Below are 25,206 nucleotides of genomic sequence, written 5' to 3'. Positions count from 1 at the left end.
CTGAAGATGAGCTCACGAAGCAAAACTACAGAACACTCCCCCACACCCCCACATGCACACATACAGGCCCCACTGTGAGACAGCAAACACAGCAGACAGTAAAGCCCAGTCTCCTAAGAATATCAAATAATAGGACTTTCAGAGTGAGAGAGAAAGAATGAAAAAAATAAGTCTGCTTAACACGATTAAAGACATAAAAGACGGAAAAAGAATACAAGAATACAAAATATTGGAATGACAAGAATACAAAAGATTAGAATAGTTTGGAAAAGAACCAACTACAACGTCCATACATAAACAAAAACCTTGTTCATGGAAATTAAAAAAGAAAACATCTTAGACGTATAGAATTGCAGACCAGACACCACTATATACAAGGAGGAGGGCAGATCTTGGGCTGGTTTTTCATAAGCAATGATGGAAACTTCTACCTAGAATTCCATACTTGGATAAACTAGTCTATAGGACTGAAGATCAAGATGAAAATATTCTCAGGCCAAAAAACTGTAAGTTTATTATTATTATTTTTTTAAAAGATTTTATTTATTTATTTGACAGAGAGAGATTACAAGTAGGCAGAGAGGCAGGCAGAGAGAGAGGAGGAAGCAGGCTCCCCGCTGAGCAGAGAGTCCGATGCGGGACTCGATCCCAGAACTCTGGGATCATGACCTGAGCCGAAGGCAGAGGCTCAACCCACTGAGCCACCCAGGCACCCTGTAAATTTATTATTAATAGACTTTTATAGAGAGAACTACCAAAGAAGGTACTTCAAGAAGTAGAAACAGAAAGAAGCAAGAAGCCAGGTGTGACCAGCAAGGGTGCTGGCAAACACGGGGACATCTCAGCAGCACTGACTGTACGAACAACCGCAAAGACAGGACGACCCACACATAAGGCAGCGGGCTGGGGTGGGGCGGGGCACCTGGGTCACTCAGTTGATTAAGCATCTGCTTCAGCTAGAGTCATGATCCTGGGATCCTGCCAGCGAGTCTCGAATAGGGCTCCCTGCTCAGCAGGGAGTCTGCTTCTCCCTCTCCCTCTCCCTCTGACCCTCCCCTGAGTGCTCTCCCTCTCTCTCAAATAAATAAATACAATCTTAAAAAAAAAAAAAAAGCAAGCTGCGATTACAGAGCTAAAGCGTTCTAGGCTCCTTTCCAACACAAGCGTTAGTGATCTCAATTGGTTTGAGACTTGGACAACTGTGTGTGTGACAATGGTAGCAGCAGTCACAGCACAACTTCTCAACTGTTGCTATTAAAATCCTTTATAATCCTTCTTTGATCTTAATCTCAAAGCCTTACTGGTGTAGGTCAGGGAGGATGTAGACTTTTCCCACAATGAGGGGCTCGGCCAAGTGAGGACCTCCAGCACCCTGACTACAGAAGTCAAAGAAAAGAAGGCCACGTGCTCATTTCCAGACCTGGCCACACCCCAGGAGCCTCCCCTCCCAGGGAAACCTTCCAGAGACACTTCCAGCCTCCGCAGCTCCCCATTCCTTCCCTCCTGTGCCCCCCACCACCCTGCCCTCTGCAACACTCACCATGTCATCACTTGCTCTGAAGAAGCTTTTGAAAGTCCGACTCAGGTTCTGTTCCAGTTCAGCCTCAGCCACTCCCTGAAACAAATCAAAAAAGCAAAAGGAAGGACTCTGCAGAAATCTGACCAAAAGCTGAAAGCCCCCAACGTCTGTCTCCTTCAGCCCACGTTTTGTTAGAAGTGCATCAGTCTGGGTTTTCCGACTGAAACACACGTTTTTAAAAAAAGCTTCAAATAAAACACAAGATGCTAACAGTGGTCCCTCCCTGGGAGGTGGGTTTATGGATGTTGCTTTCTTCTCTGTTTTTCAAAATTCCTACAGTGAGAATGTCTTACTTGTAACAAGCCCTCTAAGGGAATGGGGGAGGGCCGGACAGGAGTAGTTGCTGGTGAGAAGGAACGGTTCCAAGGATTCTAAGAAGCCAAGTGGCAAAGCCAAAAGGTGTTCCATGCACGCATCTCGTTTTGCTATGGTAACTTCAAACCCAATCTCTTTCAGTTGGGTCTAAATGATTATAGACTGATCATTATTCCATGCCCATGGATTATCTCCCAAAGGACAGGGCAGCGAGGTTGCCTTGTGAAGAGCTGAGACCCAAATCCTTTGTGGTGATGAATTACCAGGTCTCCCCACTCATGGCAGCATTGTTGCATGTGATGACTCATCTACACACGGTTCTTGGTTCATTTCCAGGTCTCCGACTTGGGACTTGCCTCATCAGTTCCACAGATACTGGGCCCCTTCTCATCCTGGAAACTCAGGGTCTGGGTACCTCAGCTCCCCACCTCCCCTTCCTCTTACCAAATCCCCCATCCAGGAGCACATCCAGACACTAAGACAGGGTGGCAGGGGGTTTCAAGATCCATCAGTGGATGCTAATTTACTGGCTAGTCTCCTGGGACATGATTTTTTAGGGCATGAAAGGAACATTTTAATCCAGTCTTTCCTTTCCGGAAATTGAAAGCCCTTGGACCTGAAAGCTGTTATAAAACCTGTGTAAAGAAAGATAGCCATCCCTGGGGCAGGGACCCCCTCCAGGGCAACTGCTGGGAAGGAATCAAGATCCTTCCCCAACACAGCCCCAAGGAGACTAGTGCTATAGCAGGACACGGAAAAAGAGTGTGGCGGTGTCTCAGTCCATTCCAGATGCTGGAACAGAATCCCATACATCGGGGAGCTTGTGAACAGACATTCATTCCTCAGTCCAGAGACTAGGAAGTCTGCGATCAAGGTGTCTGCAGACTCCCTGTCTTCAGACTCTGGCCCTCACATGGCAGAAGGGGCAACAGAGCTTTCTCTGAAGAGGGCACTCCTCCCGCTCACGAGGGCGCTACACTCCTGACCTAATCACCCCCCACAAAGGTCCCATCTTCTGACATCCCCACAGTGAGGATAGGAATTTCAACATTCGGTCTACAGCACAGTGCCAATATACTTTTTTCTCCTTTCCAGCAGCTCACCTGAATGTACCCAGGCACGGGCTGAAATGGATTACAGGAAGTTTTCTGAGTAGGTGTCCTGACCTGCTCAACTCCCTGGTTTAACAGACCAGAAACTTCCATCAAGAACACCTAACTCCTGGGGTGCCTGGGGGGACTGTTGGTTTCTGCTCAGGTCATGATCTCAGGATCCTGAGACTGAGCCCCGGTGGGGCTCTACACTCAGTGGAGGGTGGGGAGGGGGTCTGCTTGAGATTCTCTCCCTCTGCCCTTCCTCCCATGCTCTCTCTCTAAAATAAATCAATCTTAAAAAAAAGGACACCTAGCTCCCTTAGTGTGGCCTTCAAAGAACTTTTAACATCTGTCCCCCAAACTGCCTTCTCAACCAAGTTCCCCTTTGCGCATCCCATTATCTGTATTCTTGTTGGATCCCATAGCGCTTTAACGTGCCCCCCGCCCCGGGCCACCCTGAGGAAAGGGGGGGCCATCCATTTGAGAGCCTCTGTGACTGGACCTAGGACAGAGCAGGGGCTGAACATAGATGTTGGTTCCTTTCCTCCTCTTCATGTTCTTGAGAGAGGAGGGTGCCATAGGCCAGGTCTCTCTGGGGACCTGCAGCCCTCTCCGTCCTGCTCACGTTTACGAGGCCCCAGGATAGCCCACTCTGTGTGTTCTGCACATCAACACGGTGAGGGCTCTGATCTATGAGACGGCAGCAGGCACGGAAGGAAACATTTATCACCGGCAGCGCTGGGACCGCAGTTTGAGATTTTCTGCAGCGAGCGAGGTCGATTGAGTTCGATGAGTTCGTTACAACCCTCCTCCCTTGGTCAGATTCAATTATGATGGAGATTCGGTCGTGACCTTCTGCTACTTGACGAATCAGGGCAAGAAAAAAGCCACAGGAGGAAGTGCCCTTTAACTGATCAATAAAAGCTGTGGTCGGCGCCGCCTGTCACATGGGGCAGGGCTTTTATTTACTGGGAGCGTCATCCCAGAAAGAGCTGCCAGTTGGGTCATGAGCCCAGGGCCTGGAAGAGCCCAGAGGTCTGGACAGGGCTCTAACCCGCAAACGGTCCGTAGAAGAGCAGATGGATGCCAGATGGGTCAATAAAAAATCAGAGGGATCCATAAGGTAAACAAGTCTGTCGGCCCACATGAAAGCACATGGGATCAACAGAAGAACGAGGACAAAGGTGAGGGCCAGAAAGCCGAGAGGATGGGAACATCTGTACTCTGGTCCCACGCCCTGCTGATTATCACCCGACCCTGTAAGTTTTTCCAAAGGTGATACCGTATTTTTAAGTCCCGCAGACTAATGACAAGATTCCTGCCTGCCCCAGCGGGGACGGACTCCTCCCTCTGTGCTCTGGAGTGGAGCCCTTGAGACGGGCTCTGGAATCCAGCCAACAAGGCTACAAGCCCTTGTCCCCATACTCAACTGGGCAAGCCTCAATTTCCTCATTTATGAAATAATGAGTTTTGCAAGGATTCCACAAGAATGAGAATGCCTTGTTTCTTACAATTCCTGACATGCGGGAGAAAAGCCAATAAGTGGTAACTTCTGGTTTATTAGGATCCCTATTGTTAAAGTCACTGGACTACAACTGAAATATCTATTCTGGGACTCTGGTACCCTTACCAGCCTGAGTTTCTTATGGACACCCAGTGTATCTTATTCCTGTTTTTGTTCTCATGGCCTACAGCATGGTAATAGTGGACACCCCGGTGGGTGGGAGGGAGAAAGGGAAGAGGGGGAAAGGGCGACTGGAAGAGGAGAGGAAGACTCTGGTGGGAGGTCTTCTAAGTCATTGTGGCTTTTATTTTCTGTGCCCCCCCCCCCCCACGAGCTCATAGTCACCAGACAAGGTAAGTCAGCCCCAGCTTGATCAAGTTGGAGGTGCGCAGTAACCTATGGAACAGAGACAAATGATAGAGCCTGCTGTCTTAGGACCCAACGCTCTCACTGGGGCAGGCAAACGGAAGACAGTTCTGGGTTCAGAAAGAAGCCCCTAGAACAAAGCCTTTGGAATTCCATGAATCCTGGAGCTTTGTCTCCAGAGTAGTACTTGGAGGCTGTGTAAGGAGGACTTATAGAGTGAATGACTAGAAGTATAAGGAAACCCACCTGGGAGAATTCACCAGAATTTCTTGGCCTTTCCATCTAACCACCTCTGCCTCCTCCCTCTCTTTATTTTAAACCTGAAACCACAGAAGCTCATAGCTGTGAGGACACTACTAATCCTCTTCTCCGTGTTTTCTGTGCTTTCCAGATTAGTATCCTGCACTTTGCCCTTACTCCTCAGACCTATTTCCAACTGCTGGCTAATAAACATGTCTGTCCGTGTGGCTACCTTGTCACACTCCTCAATCTGATCCTTAAAACTGACCTCAAGAGGGACCAATGAAGGAAATGTAGCTTCCGGTGAGATATACTTTCATTCCTACCCCAGTGTTATCACACTGCACTGTAGTGGGTTGAGGAGTGGTCCCCCAAAAGGCACATCCAGGAATCTAATGCCCAGCAGCTGTGAATGTGACCTTGTATGGCAATGGAGTCTTCGCAGATGGAACCATTAGGATCTCGGATGAGTGACGAGTTACACATCAAGGAGTGCCAAGGGTTTCCGGCGCCACCAGAAGCTAGGAGAGGGGCATGGAATGGACTCCCTCAGAACCTCCAAGAGAAACCAAATCTGCTAACACCGTGATTTTGGACTTTAGCCTCCAGAACTTGAAGGCCTAAATTTCTGTTGTTTCAAGCCACAAAGTATGTGGTAATTTGTTGCAGCAGCCCTAAAAAAAAATAATACACCACTTCAGGAAGTCTCTAAATTTGGAGGGTAAGTGAGGAGGGAAAGGGACTAGGGCCTACATAACCTACAGGTTCAGGGCGGGCTGTGCACCTGCCTCCCTCCCCACCACCAGGAGGCTGTTGGGTGTGCTGGGCACAGGGTGTGGGATCTGGCTCCTGAGATCTCAGCACATGTCCCCCAGCCCAGCTTCCTCCCAGGCACACATTTCACTCACTGTTTGAGGAAACCCAGAAATGTGGAATCCAAGACCAAGACTAAGACTATCCAAGACCATTCAGAAGACCAAGTTTTGGGTACACTTTTCACCCAGTGTGTGGACAAGGGAGGAGCCCTTAGTCACTTCACCTGCCAGGAAGGTTTCCCAGCTGGGAGGGCAGAGCAGCCACCTTCTCAAACTCAGACCTCCTCCTAGAGGCATCCTCCCGCTACGTCCCTACGCAATGGGATTTCTCCTCTCTCGTCTCCCATTTGCTCCTTCCAAGATGTACAACAGGTCTGCCTCAGAAGAGGCACTTAACTGGGTCTATGGTTTCATTTCTAAGACCGTGGAGACAGCCACCTAACCAAACAGCAGGTCCATCAAAGCAGGCGCTCAGGCCACCTCTGTCCCCCTCCAGCCAACACTAGAAGATGCGTCTGGAAGAGGAGAAGGAAGTATCCTTCCCATCAGGGGCTTGGGGACAGCAATGCTGCTTCATGTTCTGTCTCTCTTGATCATAAATACTCAGATTCCTCTGAAACTCTGGAGCAGAGTTTTCTCAAAATAGGCCAGAAACCATGTCTGGGGGGCGGAGGGTAGGGTTGTCCCTGAAGTGGAAAATGTTATCCAAAATGTGGGCAAAAAGAGAAAATGGTTGATTACTTTCCAGTGTTCAGCCAGGCATGCACACACAAGGGAGGCAGGGAGGGAGGGGGAGAAAGAGAGAGAGAGAACGAGAGAGAGGTGAGTTAGGTCCCACAGGAGGTCCCTAAGGAGACCTGAGGCTCTCTGAAGCCACCTCCCCCCTGGGGTGGGGGAGGGTCCTCTGCTCTCCCACAGTGCTGAGCTGGGGAGGCCGCCTTACAGATGGAGACTCTGGGGTGGGAGTGTAACCTCCTTCAAAGTCGGGCATTTTATAAATACCCAAGCTGGAGACGAGAACTCCAGACTTCAAACCCCTCAGTATTTGGTTCTTTTTACTAGAATGTAAGATTACACATGTAAGAAAACACAAATAAAATGAGAAGGGCTCCTGCCTCTTGCAGGCTCAGACAGACCATGGGAGGGAAGGCTGGCTGAGAAAGGAAGCACACAGCAGGGCTTTCTTTTAAAAGGTACTGTTCCGCTGGGACAAACCACCAGAATAATGTCCTCGGGAGAGGACTGGCTCCGTAACTGATGGGCCACCTGTATTCTAGGGTACCGAGCGGCCACTACAACGGGTGAGGTAAATCTGTACGTACTGGCGAGAAAATTTGTCCAAGCTCTAGTAAATGGAAAGGCAGCACGACTCCAGTTCTATAAAAATTACTTGTCCGCCCATAGGCACATAAGCACGCCCGCCCCTGCCACACTTAAAAGCATCTTATAAAAAACCGTCTGGGAAATACTCACAGAACTATTCATAGTACCTACTTCTAGATGAGTGAAGGGGGTGCCAACATTCTATCTCATACAACTGAGTACTTTTTTTTAAAGCACCAAGTATAAATCATCTACAAAATACAGGCAGTAACAAGTCACCAGCTGTCTCCATAGTCTGGTGCCTGATGGGGGGTGGGGGGATGCGTTACTAGGGTGTTCTGGGGATTAAGGAAGACTCGGAACACCGTGAGAGAGAAGGAAAAAAATCGTTTGTGCAGGCTGGGTTGGGGGACCCTTCCACCGGTGAAACCGTCTCTTCTTGACTGATACCTATAATTTCCTTTCGCCACATTTTCTGTTACCTCCTTTCTCAGCTGGTTAAATACTTAGAAGTGGGCTCTGGCTTGCCCTGGTATATATAGCCGATAGCTGGCTGTACAGATCCAGACACCCATGCCACACACACGGGTGCATGCCGCACACCCTTCTCCCAAGAAATAACAATACACACAATACTACTGAGGAGGAGTGAAAAGGGACTCGTGTGGGGCGCTGGAGGAGGGTGTGCACTAACCATGTTCTGATTTCTGGGGCAAAGGGGCTATGAAATCTCCGGAAGCTAAGCAAGGACGTGAAGAATCTTAAGAATTAAAACAGGGAACTAGTCGAGATCAAATTACACAGCCAATTCTACTTGTCTTTGTGGCCCAGAGCAGCCTCCTCCACTTTCCTACTATACAAAGGCAAAGCCTGTCATCTCTTTGCCTAGCACACACACACACACACACACCCTTTTAATTTTAGTTTCCACCAGACTTGGCAAATTTGCAGGATGGTACAGTGAACACATTGGCTCAAAGTTCAAAGAACTAGAGGAACGGAATCTAAACTTGGGGTTTACTTAAGCCACACCCTGTCTGGCTCAGCAAATGTGAAGGAGGCGCGGGAGGAACAGCCACAGGCCACTATCCATCCTGACCTTGTGTGCTCCTCCTGGTTGGGGGAGTGGTGGGGATGAGTTTGGGAGGCAGGAGGGAGGGGGTTCCAGCACCCAGCCCTGAATGAAACATGTGCTCTCCACCTTATGCCGTGTTTCCTGGCCTGGATTCAGCTTCAGTTTGAAGCTGTTACTATCTGAAAATCATCCAACTAGACCTCCCTTTTGAGTGCCCAAGGTCAGAAGGGACTGGCCTGTTGATAAGTGGGAAGCAGACGTGCTGGCAGGACCCCTATGCATGGTTTCCCCTTGAGACCCAGCTCTGCACCCGTCCAGACCAGCCTCCGCAGCGGACTTGGCCCCAAATCCACATCCCTCACCAAGCCTGTGCTCATTTGAATATTGAACATTTCTCTACCAAGAGGCTTTGTTCTTAAGAACAAAAACCATTCTCCCAACCCTTCCTGCAGGTTTTAAACCCAGCAGCTACAACATAACAATAGGGGTACTGATTTTTCTACAATGACTATAATAACCTTTGAAACAAAAAAAAAAAGTCCTGCTAGGGGGGCAGCTAATAAGCAGTTTTCCCCTGAGGTCACTTTTGTCTATCTGGCCTTTGAGCTTATCCAGCTTTGCTCCTTCTCCTGCTGTTTGGATGAGCAGGGCACACACCACAAAGTCCAAGCTCCCCCCCTTCTCCCCACAGTGTGGCTGGCTTAGGGGGAGGCACGTAGGCTTTGAAGTCAAAGCTAGGTCAAACCCAATCAGTACCTGGTCTTGGGCCAGTGAGTAAACCCCCTTGAGGCCCTGTCTGCTCTGCTGAAAGACAGGAGGACACCAAAGTACACTTGTGAACAGAACTTGGCTTACCATGCTCACAAAGTAATAGGTGCAGGGCCCCTGGGTGACTCACTCATTAAGCGCCTGCCTTCGGCTCAGGTCATGATCCCGGGGTCCTGGGATAGAGTCCTGCACGGGGCTCCCTGCTCAGCGGGGAGCCTGCTTCTCCTCCTTCCTCTACCTGCTGCCCCTGCTTGTGCTCACTCTCTCTTTGCCAAATAAATAAAGAAATAAACAAATAATCTTAAAAAACAAAAGAAAAACAGTAGTAGCTACAACCAAAGTGTCCTGGATAAAAGAAACGTAGTCCACACGTACAGTGGAACATCACTGAGTCCTAAAAAGGAAGGTCAGACACATGCTACAACATGGAACAGCCGTAAGAATGTTGTATAAAGGGAAATAATCCAGACCCAAAAAGATAAATCCTGGGTGACTCCACTTCGAGGAGGTACCTGGTGTGGTTAGGCCCAGAGATGGCAAGTGGCACGCTGGGTGCCCGGGGCTCGAGGGAAGAAGGAAGGGGGAGTCCATGTTCACTGGGCACAGCTGGGGATCCGCATGATTAAAACCTTCTGGGGATGAATGGGGGTGACGGCTGTACAGTGAAGCGAATGCACTTAATGCCACTGAACTGTACTCTTAGAAGCGGTTCAGGTGGTAAATTTTATGTGTGTTGTTAAATAACAAAAGTTCAACCAAGTATGTTTTGAACATCTATTTGGTTTTATTAATCGGTTCATGAGTCGGACAGCACCCTGTCTGGCCAGTAGAGGGCACTCAGAGGGCTACAGAAAAGTCAAGGTTTAGGCAGAGAGAGTGCTAAGCAGGGCATGATGGGCAGAGAAGCCCTTGTTCTAGGCAAGGTGGTCCTTAGGAGGCAACAGAGGGTGCCCCTCAGTGATCTCCTCGTGCTGACCAGGAAATCCCTGCTTACAGGTTACGTTTGTGGGGGGGCTAAAACTGCACTCAGGTTGGGCACTGAGTGTTGGTTTACTGACTTGGGGGGCCTTCACTTGAGTGATGCCATTTTGAGCCCGTGGCTTTTATTTTATTTTATTTTCCTATTTCATTTCATTTCATATTTATTTACTTACTTATTGAGGGAGAGGGGGAGGAGAGAGAGAATATACCTGGGAAAGGGAGAGAGGGAGAAAGAAAATCTCAAGTAGGATCAACACTCAGAAAAAAAAAAAAAAAAAAAAAAAAAAAAAGGATCAACACTCAGCGCAGAGCCTGACATGGGGCTCAATCTCACGACCCTGAGATCACAATCTGAGCCGGACACTTAACTGACCTCGAGCCACCCAGGCACTCCCCTCTCACTAAATTTTAAACTTTTTTTTTTTTTTTAAGATTTTATTTATTTATTTATTTGACACAGAGAGAGAGAGAGAGAGATCACAAGTAGGCACAGAGGCAGGCAGAGAGGAGGGGGGAAGCAGGCTCCCTGCTTCCCAGAGGCTCGATCCCAGGACCCTGAGATCACAACCTGAGCCGAAGGCAGAGTTTTAAGCCACTGAGCCTCCCAGGCGCACCCACCCCCCACTAAATTTTAAAGGAAGATATTATTTTTTAAAAATGTGTGACTTACATCAACTTGGGCACAATATTATTATTTCTTAAGTAAAAAAATATTTTAAAATTTCAGTATCTAGTATGGTAGAGACCAAGAGATACAACCCACATTAACTAAAGCTCTTTGAGGTCCTGCCCTTCGGCTCCAGCTGCTCCTCGCTTGTACTGAACACGTAACAGTTCTGAAGGAAATGAAGAAGGAATTCCCGCCCTGAGAAAATACGTGCACACAGTGCATCGTGCAGGCAATTTTATGATGTTCCAGACCTTCTGAAACCCACTGTACAGATCACTGAGTATTTTGTTAGGAGCTCTCTTATGTCCCATGGTATTTCTGGAAGATAAATAACTTGCCTACATTAAAGCAAGTTCTGCTTTTTCAGCCCTTTGTCCCCTCAGGCTGGTTCCCTTCCCGAGCAACCCACATGGATCCTATTCGTCTTTCGAGGGCTAGTTCAAATGTAAGAATGAACTGTGTTTTCTTACGAGCTCCCAAAGCAAGCTGGGCCTTCATGACGGTCCTGTGTGGCTGCCTGACTCTCCAGGGACGTGTTACCTGCCTGCTTCTCTGAGAACTGTTCCAACCCTCAGACGTCGCTCCTCAACTCTGACACTGGCAAACACCGCAAGAGCAGAAGCATCTGCTGGATGAATTCATGGATACTGAGTCTTTTCTTGATATTTCTGACACTGTCATGCTCAACTCCTCAGCCCCATCAGGGGGCACCTCTGTTCTGCAGTAGAAAGGAGTCTTCTTATGAATGTTGACTCCAAAGGGATGAGAAGAAAAAAGGAAAAAAACGTGGAAGAGAAAGGAGCGGTTGTGAGCCCTCCCTTGCTCTCTGCATCCCCCACACGGTGCAGTCTGGCAGCTGGGGCCTGAGCATGGAGGGCCTGTTGCCCATACCTGGGGCATGGGGGCTGGGGAAGAAGGTGACAAGTCACTATGAAGCATGGGGTGCTGGTGATGGAAGTGTCTATGGGGGGATGCCTCTGGAAAGGTGTACTCTGGACACACAGAGGGTGGTAGTGGGGTTTGGGCTTTTGGTGGGTGGAAGCCAAGCAGAGCCAGAGATTGAGAAAGGACCAAATAAGAGGTAAAAGGAATCCAGACACCAGCTTCCCAGTTTTGGGTGGGACCCTATTCCCTTCCCAGTTCCCAAAGGCCAAGGCAGCTACCACCAAGACAGGTGGCACCAAGACTTTGTGTTTCTCTCCCCATCACCAGAGGCTTCTCCAGTGTGAAACCCACAGGGGTGAAGAAAGCACCTGGGAAAGGGTGGCAGACAGTACGTCACACCTGACATTGGGATTCTGATTTCCAGTCCAGCTGGAAGAATTTTCACAGGGCCATCTTTGACCAGGCAAAGGATTCCACAAGGATTCTACTCTACTACTTTTGACATCAACTACAGGCCCAGAGCTTAGTGTCCAAGCCACAGGGACACTTACCTCCTTCCTTTCTCGCTTATCCTAGCCTTCCAAAGGGGGCACTTCTCATGGTCCCCACCCTTTCCCCTCACTGTCCTGTCCCCTTCCTCCCATTTCTCTCACCAGGGGCAATGTTCCTTTTCCCCTTACCCATCTGTTATAGGCTGAACCGTGTGTCCTCCCAATTACTAAGAAGTCCTAAGCCCTAGGACCTCAACATGGAAAGATATTTGGAGATGAGGTCTTTAAAGAGGTAATTAATATGAGGTCTTTGGACAGGCCCTCGTCCACTAGGACCGGTGTCCTTGCAAGAAGAGGAATTTTGAGCACAGGAACACACAGACATAGAGGAAATGCCTTGGGAGGACACACCAAGGGTGGGGGCCATCTACAAACCAAGGGGAGAGACTTTAGAAGAAACCAACCATGCAGCCACTTGGACCTCGGACTTCTGGCTTCCAGAACTATGAGATAATAAATGCTATTATTTATGCCCACCAGTCTATGGCACTTTGTTACAGTAGCCCCAAGTGACTAACACACCATCTAATCCATCCTTCAAGCTCAAGATGACTTTGAACTAATTAAAGACATGTGATTCAGTTCAAGCCGGAGGGAGCTCACCACTTCTCACACTCTGGGCACAGTAGGGGTGGGCCTCAGTGAAGGATGTGTTACATGGTGCATGATGTTGCTGGGGGCTTCTGGTATCTTACTGGACGAGTCCTGCTGCATCAAAAAGTTCCTCTTCCAGGGGCGCCTGCGTGACTCAGTCAGTTATGCATCCAACTCTTGGTTATAGCTCAGGTCATGATCTCAAGGTTGTGGGATCCAGCCCTGTGTCGGGCTCTGTGCTCAGCATGGAGTCTGCTTGTCCCTCTCCCTCTACCCCTCCCTTGGCAATCTCTCTATCTCTCTTAAATAGGTACATAAATGAGATCTTTTAAAAAAATGTTTCTCTTCGAAGGCACCGTCTTATCAATTAAAATTGTTCTTTGTGTGTATGTGCGTGCTTTTTTTTTTTTTTTAAAGATTTACTTCTTTAAATTTTTATTTTTATTTATTTATTTATTTTTGAGAGACAGAAATGGGGAGAGAGAGCTGGAGCGGGGTGGGGGGAGGAGCAGAGGGAGCAGACTCCCTGCTGAGCAGGAACCCTGGGATCATGACCTGAGCTGAAGGCAGACACTTAACCGACTGAGCCGCCCAGGCACCCAGAGATTTATTTATTTGAGAGAGTGGGGGAGGAGCAGAGGAAGAGGCAGAATTTCAAGGAGAGTCCGCTCTGAGTATGGATCCTGACCTGGGGCTCAATCTCACAACCCTAAGATCGTGACCTGAGCCAAAATCATGAGTCAGACAACCGACTGAGCCACCCAGGCGCCCATGAAATCATTCTTAGAGAACAGTTACTTCCTAAATTGTAACTGGGATGGCTGCGGCCCTTGCTGGGGACGGTACCTCCTGTGAGCAGCAAGGGCACGGTCTGGGTGAGAGAAGCAGGGGATGCTCTTGTGTTCTTTATTAACTCAATTCATCCTTCTCTCTTAGGCATGTGAAAGAAGCATCTCTTATCCTTTCTGGAATTACGCAGATGTAGCTGGATATTAGGGTCCAGAGTCCACGAGTGGATGAGTGGCAGGCGTCCTCCCCTAATGAGGCCAGATGATGCTTACCCCAGTGCTGCTCTCAGCAAATCCCCCTGAAGGTGACAATGACACCCCATCACGGTGTCAACCCAAGGTCCAGAGGGAATCTTTGACGGGCACTTTAGGCTTTGTGTCACATGAGGTGATACCCAGAAACCTCCCACATATCTCAAAGCACACATGGGGCCTGGAGTAGGGCGTTTAGGCTCTGGTGCTCCTGTAATCACAAACCACACTCCTCAGCAAGTGAGGGACCAGGTCTCCAGCAAGAGTCCAGGAGCTGTCCCCAACCAGAGGTGGGCTTCATCAGCCTCTCAGCCACAGAATTGAGGGAAGACAGCTCCAAACCAGCACTCAGCCTCCCACTCCATAATTTCAGAGAAACAGGAGAATGCACCGCACTGTCACCCCCACTCCCTTCCCCTCGCCACCCCAAATATGCACACACAGAAATGTTTCGTCACCTGGGAAGGACCGGCCGAGCTATGGAGTGCCTTTCACCTGAGCCCATGTGTAAGATCTCTGACGAATGCCATGGAAAATTAAAGGGCATGGAGAAAACCAATCCAATAGGGAGAAAGAAAGACAAAGGGGAAAGAAGAACAAAAACCTTGCTGGGATCGTAGTGCTCAGGGTCCCAAACTTACTGGTTCTTGGAAGTAGAGCTGATAATCAAAAACAGGATTGGCTTTGATTCTCTCCATTGGGGACACATTGGGATTTGCCGGTATGAAGGGAGTATTCAAACTGGCCACTGCCCTGTGGAAAAAAGACAACAAGACACAGACCCTGTAAGAAGACAGTCTGTAAGAATCATAAAGGAAGCTCTGAGCAGGAAGTGGACGTGCACAAGGTCTCACACCAGCCGTGTGCAAGAAGGGGGTCAACACTCTGATTTCTTGACTCCTAGCCCAGTGGTTTTTTTCACAATAAACTGCAGCATTTCTCACCTTCTTGTCTGAGACAAAGATACACAGACACAAACATATACATTACGTGCAGTATATCAACCTTCATTAGATTTTAGTTTCTAAAAATGCATTCACTCCTTCCTTCCTTTCTTCCCTCACTTAACTCTGTGTTGAGTTAATTCCATGCTATATTCTAGGGGAGAGAAGATCTAAAATCAATACTTGAAGAGCTTATTATAATCTTAAGAAGCTAGACAAATATGCCCGTGACTATATTACAAGACAGACTGTGATATGAGCCATTCAGAATAGCCTAAGCACCATGGGAGTTCAAGGAGACCAAGACTTTCTAGATCTGGATATCATGGAAGATCTCATGGAAAAGAGGGAACCTGGCTTTTAGGGGTGGAAGAGTAGAGTGAAGGGGAAATGATACTATAAGGGAAACATCATGGGGTAGTACAAGCAAATTCTAGAAGCGGGCAAAGCTTGCAGCTAAGTTTGCACAAAGAATCTATGTGGCCAGAGGCCAAGTGTTTAATGGGGCATCTTATGAAATAAAGCCAGTGAGGCAAGTGGGAGCCTGGACATGAAGAGCCCCGAGTCTGGATTAGATGCTACCAGACAACCAAGAAAACCATAAGGGCTTCTGAGAAGAAGGGAGGAGCAGACTGAAGTTGCAGTCAGGAAGTGATGTATCAAGCAGTGATACATGACATAGAGGCAGAGAGGGATGCCAGAAGCAGGGAGAGGGCCAGCACACCACTGCATTAGTCACCCAAGAGCAACAGGATGGCAGTGAGAGGAAAACGAGAGAAGGCTATATCTGAGAGGGGGCAGGGCTGACAAAAGTCAGCCAGGACCATGGTTAGCCTTGCTCATCAGTAAGGGATCCCATGCCCACTCTGATCCTAGTGAAACGCCTTCCCAAGAGATAATTAAGGAGGAGAGAAGAGAATATCTGGGGAAGACATAAACTAGGAGGAATGGGATAACAAAGGACAAATGAAGTCATCAGGGAAAGAAGTGCTGAGATTTAACCAGTGCCAACCAACAGAAGAATAATGTAAACCACACATATCACTTAAATTTTCCATTAGCCAATTAAAGAAATATGTGAGATGAAATATTAGAGTATTTTATATCAATTACATGTTAATTAATATTAAAGTCTAATGTTACTTGAGTAATATTTGACATATTTCTAAAATATTAATAATTTTATTAATAATATTAATAATTTGAACAAGTAATTGATTCAACAAGTATTAGTAAGATATTTCGAATCAACCACATTTCAAATGTTCAATAGCCATCATTAGACAGTGCAAATTAGGCTATAAAGTAAGTTATACCAACACCTAAAGGTTTCTCATGTTACCAGAGTGAACCTATTTTAAGCATTACTTAAATCACAACTCAAGAAATTCTAGCTTTTTCTAAATATTCTGAGCAGACTAAAGTTTTCTTTTCAATTGCCTTGACATACCGTTTATTCCATGTATAAGAAAATTATCATCACCACATGTTAGCATACAGAGATGTTAGCATATAACTGCTGCTGCCAACAGCATTAAGATTGGAAAATGCTAAACCACAGCCTCTTTTTGGAAACAGAATCTCCAGATGACTGTCAAAGAAAGGATATAAAAAAGGATTATAAAAAAGGTATTCTTGGCCAAACACATGAGTAGACCCTTACATTAAATAGGTTCCTGCAGTTAATCTGAGTAGAATGCCAAAACCAAGGATTTAAAGAAATAGTCCACATTAAAGGTGGGCTTGTCCCCCTCTTTCATTCATTTTCTGGCTGGAAAGGTGAAGATCAACCTCAACAATATTCTTAGAATCAGCTTTGCCCAGGAGAGAGATGCTGTGTCCCACCAAAGACAGCCCCAGAAGGGAGTCCTGGCTTCTTCTTGCCCCCCAGGAAGGCAGTAACAGGGTCGTTTTGATACGCACAGATGGAGAAGGAGCAACTACTACCAAACCAATGGCAGAAGGGACGGAAACAGAACAATGAGAAGAGGACCAGGAATGCACACCACACTTGCCTGTCTCAGACCTAATGTTACTCTGGGTACAACTTCACTGGGCTCATGTTAAATATTCTCAAATTCTCATGGGAGAGACAAAGACTAGGCTTCATAAAACATCAAGACGGTGTTTCACTTCCTTCAAAGTTGAGATCATAAGCGTGTTGCTCTACTTCCCTTTGCTCCTTCAAGAAGCATCTAATACAGTCTGTACAGTAACTTCCTAGAGACCTGATTCCTAAGAGCTGAGTTCTTATGTCAACTCTGAATGAAAAACAGGAGAGAGAAGCTAAAGAGATCAGACAAACAAGAGTGCAACAACTTTTTAAGAAAAAAAAAGTTTTTAAAACTTTTAAATATTTTGGGAGGTATTTGCTCTTTTTGGGCTCTGATATCATCCTGCCATTTGAGCTGATGCTGGGCTGAACCAAGACCCCCAGTGTTTCTGCTCTTATAAATGCCACCAAGTAAAAAGTGACTGGAATCATTTGGTGGCTGGGAAGCATGGTGTTTATTTAATTTGCTAAGATCCCAGGCTGAAATGGGAGGTGATGCAGACTTCTACCACGGTTGCCAGCCACGAAGACCACCTGCCTCTCTGGGTCCAAAAGCTGCTGCCAAAAGCCCTGATGCCATGCTAAGAATGATTAGGAATGACGTCATGGCGGTCACGAAATGCCATCCTAACTTGACATAGCATTTTGCAGGCCATACAGTTGAAAGGAGTTACCATTACCCCTCTGTGGTTGAGGAAACCCAAGGCCTAATGAACGAAGTGATGTGTCACAAAGCCAGTTCAGGGCAAAATTGAAAGCCATGTTTCCTGACTCCCAGCCCAGGACCGAAGTTTCTTCTGGCACTCCCTTCTATAACCCCACCACCCTCGCTGCCTCACCCACTCCCCCCGAAGTCTACCACCATGCTCCTGCATTCCCACTGGCGACCCAGGCCCTGAGTTAGCTGTCCCAATACCAGTACCTGGGACAGGCCTTGCTTCCTAAGACATTAGCTCCTTAAACCCTCCTTATTAAGGGGTCACCAGGCACTGAGAAGCTAGGTGTTTGTTGCCTTCCCAGATAACCTATATGTTTTCAAAAAGTTTACTGGAGTTCAAGACCTGAGGGAGAATACTAATAGGAATTCAAATCCAAATTCTTGGTGCCTGAGGCCTAATTACCTCACTCTCTCAGGGTAGAAGAGAGCCATGTTCCATACCAGCATGCCTCCCCAATCATGGCCAATGAACACCGCTTGAGGGATGCCCTAGAGAAGGACAGAGACGGGAGATGAATATGGGCAGGCTCCACAGCCTTGTAGGCCCAAAACCTGTAGGCCCAAACCCTCAGTCGGCAAACCTTTTGTTCACTTCCTAGGACTCCTCCTCCTCCATCAACCTACACTATTATGTCCATCCTCTTCAAGCCTCCCTTCCCACACATACCGGCTCCATGGAGACTCTACAGATGATTCATCTTTTCTATTTTCTCAGAAGCCTAAGGCCACAGACTCCAAATTCCCTCCTCTTCTCTACCTTCCCTCAAATCGAAATTCATTTCACCTCTTTTCCTACTTTTTGTATTCAAGTTGGTATGACTCACCTCCTTGTGTTCCATGTCCGTCTTTCATTGAGTGATTATGATTCTACTCCCCTCTCTTTTGGGATCTTCCCTCCCTTAACTAACCACTGACACCTCCAAGGCATCTTTAACCCTTCCCTCCCTACCTGCAGCCTCCTTTCTAATGCTGCTGCCAACAATGAATAAGAACAGCTCCCTTTTGTAGAGGCCCTGCTATGTCCAAGGCACCGGGCTTAGTGCCTACACCTCTTGATTGGAATTCCTCCATAACCTTCTCACACACACTTTACCAGTAGGGAAAGAGGCTTGCAGTGGTTACGCGACTTACCCGAGGCCACGTGGATGGTCATTCAGACCCAGGCCTCTCTAACTTAAAATCAGGCTCTCCTGATCACCACCCCACCCCGCTGACCACATTCAGCCACATCAGAGCCTTTCAGGGCCTCGCCAGTCTTGCCACACAACCTTGAAAAGTGGCTCCCTGGCTCAGCTCCCTGCCATGCTTCTGCCTTCTCCATGCCCAGCTTCTCGCAATGATCTACTCTAGTGGCCTCTCTGGCGATCTTCCTAAGTCCCTGCAGCCTGGTTTTTTTCCCTGTGACCCGAGTCCACTGAAACTTCCTCGTAAAGGCTATTCATCACTTAAAATAGACCACCCCACCCCCCCACCCCGCCTTAGCTCTCACTCTTCTGACCATCCTGCGGCATCAGACATTTCCTTTGAAATGTTCTTCCCTGGGCTTCTGTTGACAATATTTTTTCTAGACTCTTTTCTCCCTTCAGTGAGTCCATTCCTTCCTCTCCTGTCACATGGGAGCACTTCACAGCTCAGCAGCCCTCAGTCCTGTCATCTACTCCCATGGCTTCAGCCACCACCTCCACGTGGAGGACCACCACCTCACCCGTCATGGGCCCGGCTTCCTCCCTCGGCATCCCAGGAGTGCCTGGGCCATGGAGCAAAACCTACCCCAGCCTGCCAGCAACCCCAATGGCTCTCTTCCAAGAGAGTCAGAGACTGTCTCAGCCAGCTGGAAATCTAGATGGGAGGTCACTCTGGAGTCAGAACTGGGGTGGTCACACTGGGCCATGCCCTCCTAGATGTCCCTGGCATTCTCAAAGGGTCCAAAGCCAATTCTGTGGGACTGAGAATCTGGATAGGGCAGGGACCATGATATCTTTGCCTCATTTCCTACAGTATCTACCCCTATGCCCAGCCACTGAATGGAATTCAGGGGTAGATACTTAGTCATCTGGAATTCTCCTCCTGACCCTTACATTCAATGAACAGGTTCCATATCACTGTTTTCAGGTTCTCTCTCAGCTGTCCCTCCACTGTCACCGTCCTGGCTTAACCCTTCTCCCCCTCAGTCCAGGTTACTGTGTCCTCACCCCACCACCGTGACCTAACCGAGGGTGGCAGAAGTGGACTATCTCCATCTCCTGTAAGTAAAAAAGCAAAAGTACAGTCTCCCATCACCATAGCTGACCTGCTTTGTGTCTGCCACTGTCATTCCAAACAAGGTTACCTGAAGGCATTTGATCTGAGGTATTTCTAAAGGGGTATCAATCATAAAAAGTTGGACATGTTAGTCTATAGGATATAGGGTAGTTTCCAAACTTCTGGGCACAAGCAAAGCTCTTTACCCTGACTCAAAGCCGAGAAGAGGTATCCTGTTCCCTGGAAAATGCTTTCCGTGAAACAAACGAACGCAACAAACTTGGCACTACACTCTTCTCCACACACTTTGCCACCTCTGTGCTTATAATTGTTCTTGACCAACGACCCTGCCTCCCACGGCCCCAGAGTGTCCTTGTTCCTGCCCTCGCCACTCTCCTCAGGGGTTCTACCTGCAGACACCTTCAAAGGCTGCATCCTGAACTGCCCACCCAAACAGAAGTTTCCAGAGATCAGTTCAAAATAATTACTCACCAACTTATCCAGGAAGGTTACCATCTCCTAAGAAAGAAAACAGACCATTCAGAAGTTGTACGCACCCATCTCAACTGCTTCCCGAGGCGAATTCCTGTGTCTTCTTTGTTAGGGGCTGCACTGTGTCTTCCCCAAGCTCACATGTGGAAGCCCTAACCTCTGCCCTGCATTCCAACACCCCTAAGTTGGAATCCTAAGACTAGAGACATACAGAGAATAGGTTCATGATTCCTTAAAGGTACCTATTCTAAAATAAGTAACAGTTGTATGATAGACTGGCCCACAACATTAAGGAATTATGGTTGAGAAAAAAGTGGTTTCAGTTTCTTTGGGGGAACATTGAGAAAAGGGTTTTTGTGCATGCTTGAGGATAAGCAGTATTATGGTTCTTCATTCAGTTTCCTACAACCCTCCATTTCAAGATTATATGGGTTATTAAAATTTATACAGGGTATTTTATTTATTTTTTTTTAGAAAAATTTTTAGAAGGTTTTATTTATTTATTTGAGAGAAAAAGAATGAGAGAGAGGGAGAGAGAGAGAGCATGAGAAGGGGGAGGGTCAGAGGGAGCAGCAGAGCCCGATGTGGGACTCGATCCCGGGACCCTAGGATCATGATCTGAGCCGAAGGCAGTCACTTAACCAACTGAGCCACCCAGGCGCCCTATATAGGGTATTTTAAATAAAATTTTACATGGAAATACTGTGCTAATTTTTCAAATGACAGCGCTACTGAGATGATTCACATACCGTAAAATTCACCCTTTTAAAATGTGTGATTCACCGGATTTTACTGTGGTCAGAGCTGTGAGGTCCTCACTGCTATGTAGTTAGAGAACATTTCACCACGCCAAAAGGAAACCCTATACCCATTAACAGGGACTCCTGTTCCTCATTCCCCCGAGCCCTGGGCAACCACTAATTTCATTTCTGTCACCATGGAATTACCTCTTCTGGAGACTTCATAACAATGCAATTATACAGCATGTGGCCTTTTGTGACTGGCTTATCCTAGCACAAGGTTTGTGAGGTTCATTCATGTTGAAGCATGCATCATGATTTCACACCTGTTTGTGGCGAATAATGTTCCATTGCATGGATATGCCACACGCTTTTATCCATTCATCAGCTGATGAAACATTGAGGCAGTTTACACTTTTTAATGAACATTCATGTCCAGGTTTTTGGTGGACATAGATTTTTAATTCTTTTGGGTGAATACCTACCTAGTAGTGTACATAGCAATCACTTTCAAGGGTGGAGCCAGAGGATGGGAGCATCACAGGTTTATCTTGCTTGTCTTAGTCTAAGGACCTTCTTCAGGAGGGAAGTTATGTCAAGTGACCTGAAGCAACCTGATTTATCTGTCTTAAGAACCGATTTCGACAGAAACAAGCAGGGGTCCAGTGAAGGAATGTTAGGGGGATGGGTAGAGGCCCCCCCACAGGGTTGCTGGTGAGATCTTAGCAGGATTTCAGGGGAGATAGGAGCAAGATCAGAAGTGGCAGAGCAGAAGAGGTAAGGACCTGGAAACTGAGGAAGGAAGGACAACCCTAACTGGAAAGTCAGATTTTATCAAGGCTCCTTTTAAAAGGCGCCAAAGCCTGCATGTGGGCCTGGCTGGGGGACAGTCCGAACAGATCTATGACTCCTACACGGAGACTTTTTGTAAATTTAGCATAATTAGCAGTATTGCTAGGGGTTTTTTTAGATTTTTTTAAAAAATTATTTATTTCACAGAGAGAACAAGAGTAAGTACAAGAGGTGGTAGGAGGGGGCAGAGGGAGAGGGAGAAGCAGGCTCCCCGTGGAGCAAAGAGCCCGATGTGGGGCTCGATCCCAGGACTCCTGGGATCATGACTGGAGCTGAAGGTGCCCAACTGACTGAGCCACCCAGGCATCCCCAGCACCACCAGTTTTATGGCCAACCAAGACACTGTGCCTTCCCCTTGGCCCCTTTTGTCCTCTGGCTGATGGGAGGCTTGGCTACCAGTCTCCTTACCTCAGCCTTGATAAGCTCTGAGATAGGGCCTCTCCCCAATGGTGCTCATGCTTCACTTAGAATGGGAGCGCCATTACAGCCGCCAAGCCACACACTCCCCAGACTATCCAACAACATCTCTACCAAAGTAAGGTGATTTCTGCAATTCTCAGGATGGAAAGGCAAGATGGTGGAGTGGCCATGAGGAGGGACGTGGGAGCTCTCTCAGGATTCAGACCTGGCTCTACTAGCTGTTGACCTCAGGCAATTACTTTACCTCCTCATGATTCAGTTTCCTCTTCTATCCAATGGCTTACAATAGTAACTGATAGATAGTACATGTTAGCTATCATTTTGAAATGCCATCTTAACTTACAGTAAGACTTTTATACCCAAATGCTGTGAAATCTTTTCTTAGGATGGTAAATGAATACCCACACTTATATTGGTAAAAATGTCACAAATGTTACCCAAAGATCTCTTACCTGGCATAACACTTCCATGGAATATTCTTCTATTTCTGCAATTAGAAATAAAAGAAATACAGTTAATTCACATGATTGAAAATTATCAACAAAAAGGCCCCCTTTGTCCAAAAATAGGTATCTTATTAAATCATTAGATTGATGATGTCTCCTTGTTTATTTTTGTTTTTGTTGCCTGTGCTTTTGGTATCACGCCCATGAAATCATCACCAAAATCAATGTCATGAGATTTTCACCCATGTTTTCTTCTAAAAGTTTTAGTTTCAGGTCTTACATTTAAGTTTTCCACCCATTTTAAGTTGATTTTTGGGTATGGTGTAAGGTAAGGGTCTGATTTTATCCTTGTGCATGTGGATATCCAACTTCCTAGCATCATTTATTGAAGAGACTGTCCTTTCCCTAGTGTATGTCCTAGACACCTATGTCAAGGATCTACTGCCTGTACATGTGTGGATTTATTTCTGGGCTTTACTCTGTTCTATTGGCTATATGTCTGTCTTTACACCAATAGCACATTGTTTTGACTATTGTAACTTTGTAATATATTTTGAAATCAGGAAATGTGAGTCATCCAGCTTTGTTCTTTCTAGAGACTGATTTGACTATATGGGGTCTTTTGTGGATCCATATTAATTGTAGAATTGTTTTTTCCTATTTCTGTAAAAAATGCTATTGGATTTTGATAGGGATTTCCCAGAATCTATAGATCATTTTGGGTAGTATGAATATTTTAACAGCAGCAGCTATATTCCAGGAGGCAACAAAACAAAACAAAACAAACAAACAACAACAACAAAAAACCGAAGAAAAAAAATTATCAGAGAAATAATTCAAGTAAACTTTCAAGAACTGAAAGATAAATGTACCCAGAGAAGTGGATGAAAAGAGACCCATGTCATGGCACAATACCATAAACTTTTATAACACAAGAAGATAAAGATCCTAAAGGTACTGAAGGTACAGGGGAAAAAAAAGTCATAGACAGACTCGTGGATCTGAATGGCATGGGATCTTTGAATAGCAACAAGGGAAGATAGAAAATAGTGGGACAACAGCTTCACAGTTTTAAGGGGAAACAATTTGTTATTTAAAATGAATTGTCAAATGATAAAAAATTTATATACAAATGATCTGCAGTGTGTATGTATGCATTCCAAATGATCACATTTGGCTTTAGAACTCATGTTATATGTTACCTTCAGCAATAGTTAACATGTAAATTATTGTTTCCTTTTTTTAAGATTTAATTTAACTTAATTTTTAATTTTTTTTTTTAAGATTTTATTTAACAGACAGAGATCACAAGTAGGGAGAGAGGCAGGCAAAGAGAGAGGGAGGAAGCAGGCTCCCCTCTGAGCAGAGAGCCCGAAGCGGGGCTCGATCCCAGGACCCTGGGATCATGACCTGAGCCAATGGCAGAGGCTTTAACCCACTGAGCCACCCAGGCGCCCCAAGATTTTATTTATTTTAGAGAGAGAGAGAGAGAGAACTCGAGCATGGGATGGGGGAGAGTCAGAGGGAGAGGGAGAGCGAGAATCTCAAGCAGACTCTGCACTGAGCATGGAACCTGACAGGGGGCTTGACCTCACAGCCCTGAGACCACGACCTTAGCTAAAACCAGGAGTCTGTCGCTCAACCGACTAAGCCACCCAGGCACCCTGTAAATAGTTGTTTTTGTTAAAAAGTAGTTATAATTAGAGTATGGATAACTATAAGTCTAACTTCATCCAGAACAGTTCTGTTTATGTGTGTTATTACTCATAGCGTTTCTTTTACTTTTAATGGTGTTCTGGTTTGAATGATAAATTAATTACTAAATTATCCCTAGAGGATTCAGGGAAGATCATGGTCTACCTGAATGAAAATAGACATTTTAATAATTAAATTGGGGAAAAAAAAAAAAAAAAACCTTCACTGTCTTTCTCGGCTGTCTGGACAAGAAGCTTTCTTTTTGTCTGAAGTGCCTATGCACCATGGAAGAGGTAGTAAGCGGCCGCGGAGTAGGAACCATGGCAATTAGGGAACAATCATGGCACACTCCCCGGTCATGACAGGTTGAATGGTCTGGCTGGTTACCCGAGTGCCAGTTTCCATCAGCTGGCTTCAACCTCGACAAGTTTGCCCTAAACATGGGGGAAGCAGCTCAGAGAAGGGGCGGTGAGCAGCTGGTCTGGCTCACTGGGCACCGCTGCCAGCAGCATGGCTGATTGCATCATATTCCTCTCTCCACCTGGGGAGCTTATTAACAATTTTGAGACTGAGACCCTCCCTGAAACCAATAAAAGCAGCAGACTCCCTCGCCCCAGGAAAGTGCTTGTAAACCCATACATGGACTCGGGTTCATAGGCCCCCAGTGTCCATTCTCAGATAGATGCCATCTGGGATCCATAAACACTGGGTTAAGGATCTGGCCTACCAAGTGCCATAAGATCCAGAAACTCCACTTATGGGTATACAGCCCAAAGAATTGCAAAGGAGGAACTCAAGCAGATAT

At 46.7% G+C, this 25,206-nt stretch overlaps 1 protein-coding gene across 2 annotated transcripts in view; it reads right to left on the bottom strand.

The window, feature by feature from the left end:
• The window catches only part of EPHX2 (epoxide hydrolase 2), a 60,992-nt gene that overhangs the window by 10,137 nt on the left and 25,649 nt on the right, over positions 1-25,206 (bottom strand). For both annotated transcript variants that reach the window (XM_059176427.1, XM_059176421.1), the window contains 5 exons: positions 22,713-22,747; positions 20,249-20,275; positions 17,919-18,004; positions 14,442-14,553; positions 1,541-1,615 (listed from right to left, as the gene is read on the bottom strand). In XM_059176427.1, coding sequence (XP_059032410.1) covers positions 1,541-1,615; positions 14,442-14,553; positions 17,919-18,004; positions 20,249-20,275; positions 22,713-22,747 — 335 coding nt within the window. The remainder of the gene's footprint in view (positions 1-1,540; positions 1,616-14,441; positions 14,554-17,918; positions 18,005-20,248; positions 20,276-22,712; positions 22,748-25,206) is intronic.

Source organism: Mustela lutreola, chromosome 1 (assembly GCF_030435805.1).
Source record: "Mustela lutreola isolate mMusLut2 chromosome 1, mMusLut2.pri, whole genome shotgun sequence".
NCBI classification, from domain to species: Eukaryota; Metazoa; Chordata; class Mammalia; order Carnivora; family Mustelidae; genus Mustela; species Mustela lutreola.
The sequence above is the reverse complement of the archived record's forward strand: the minus strand, read 5'-3'. Positions and strand labels throughout refer to the sequence as shown.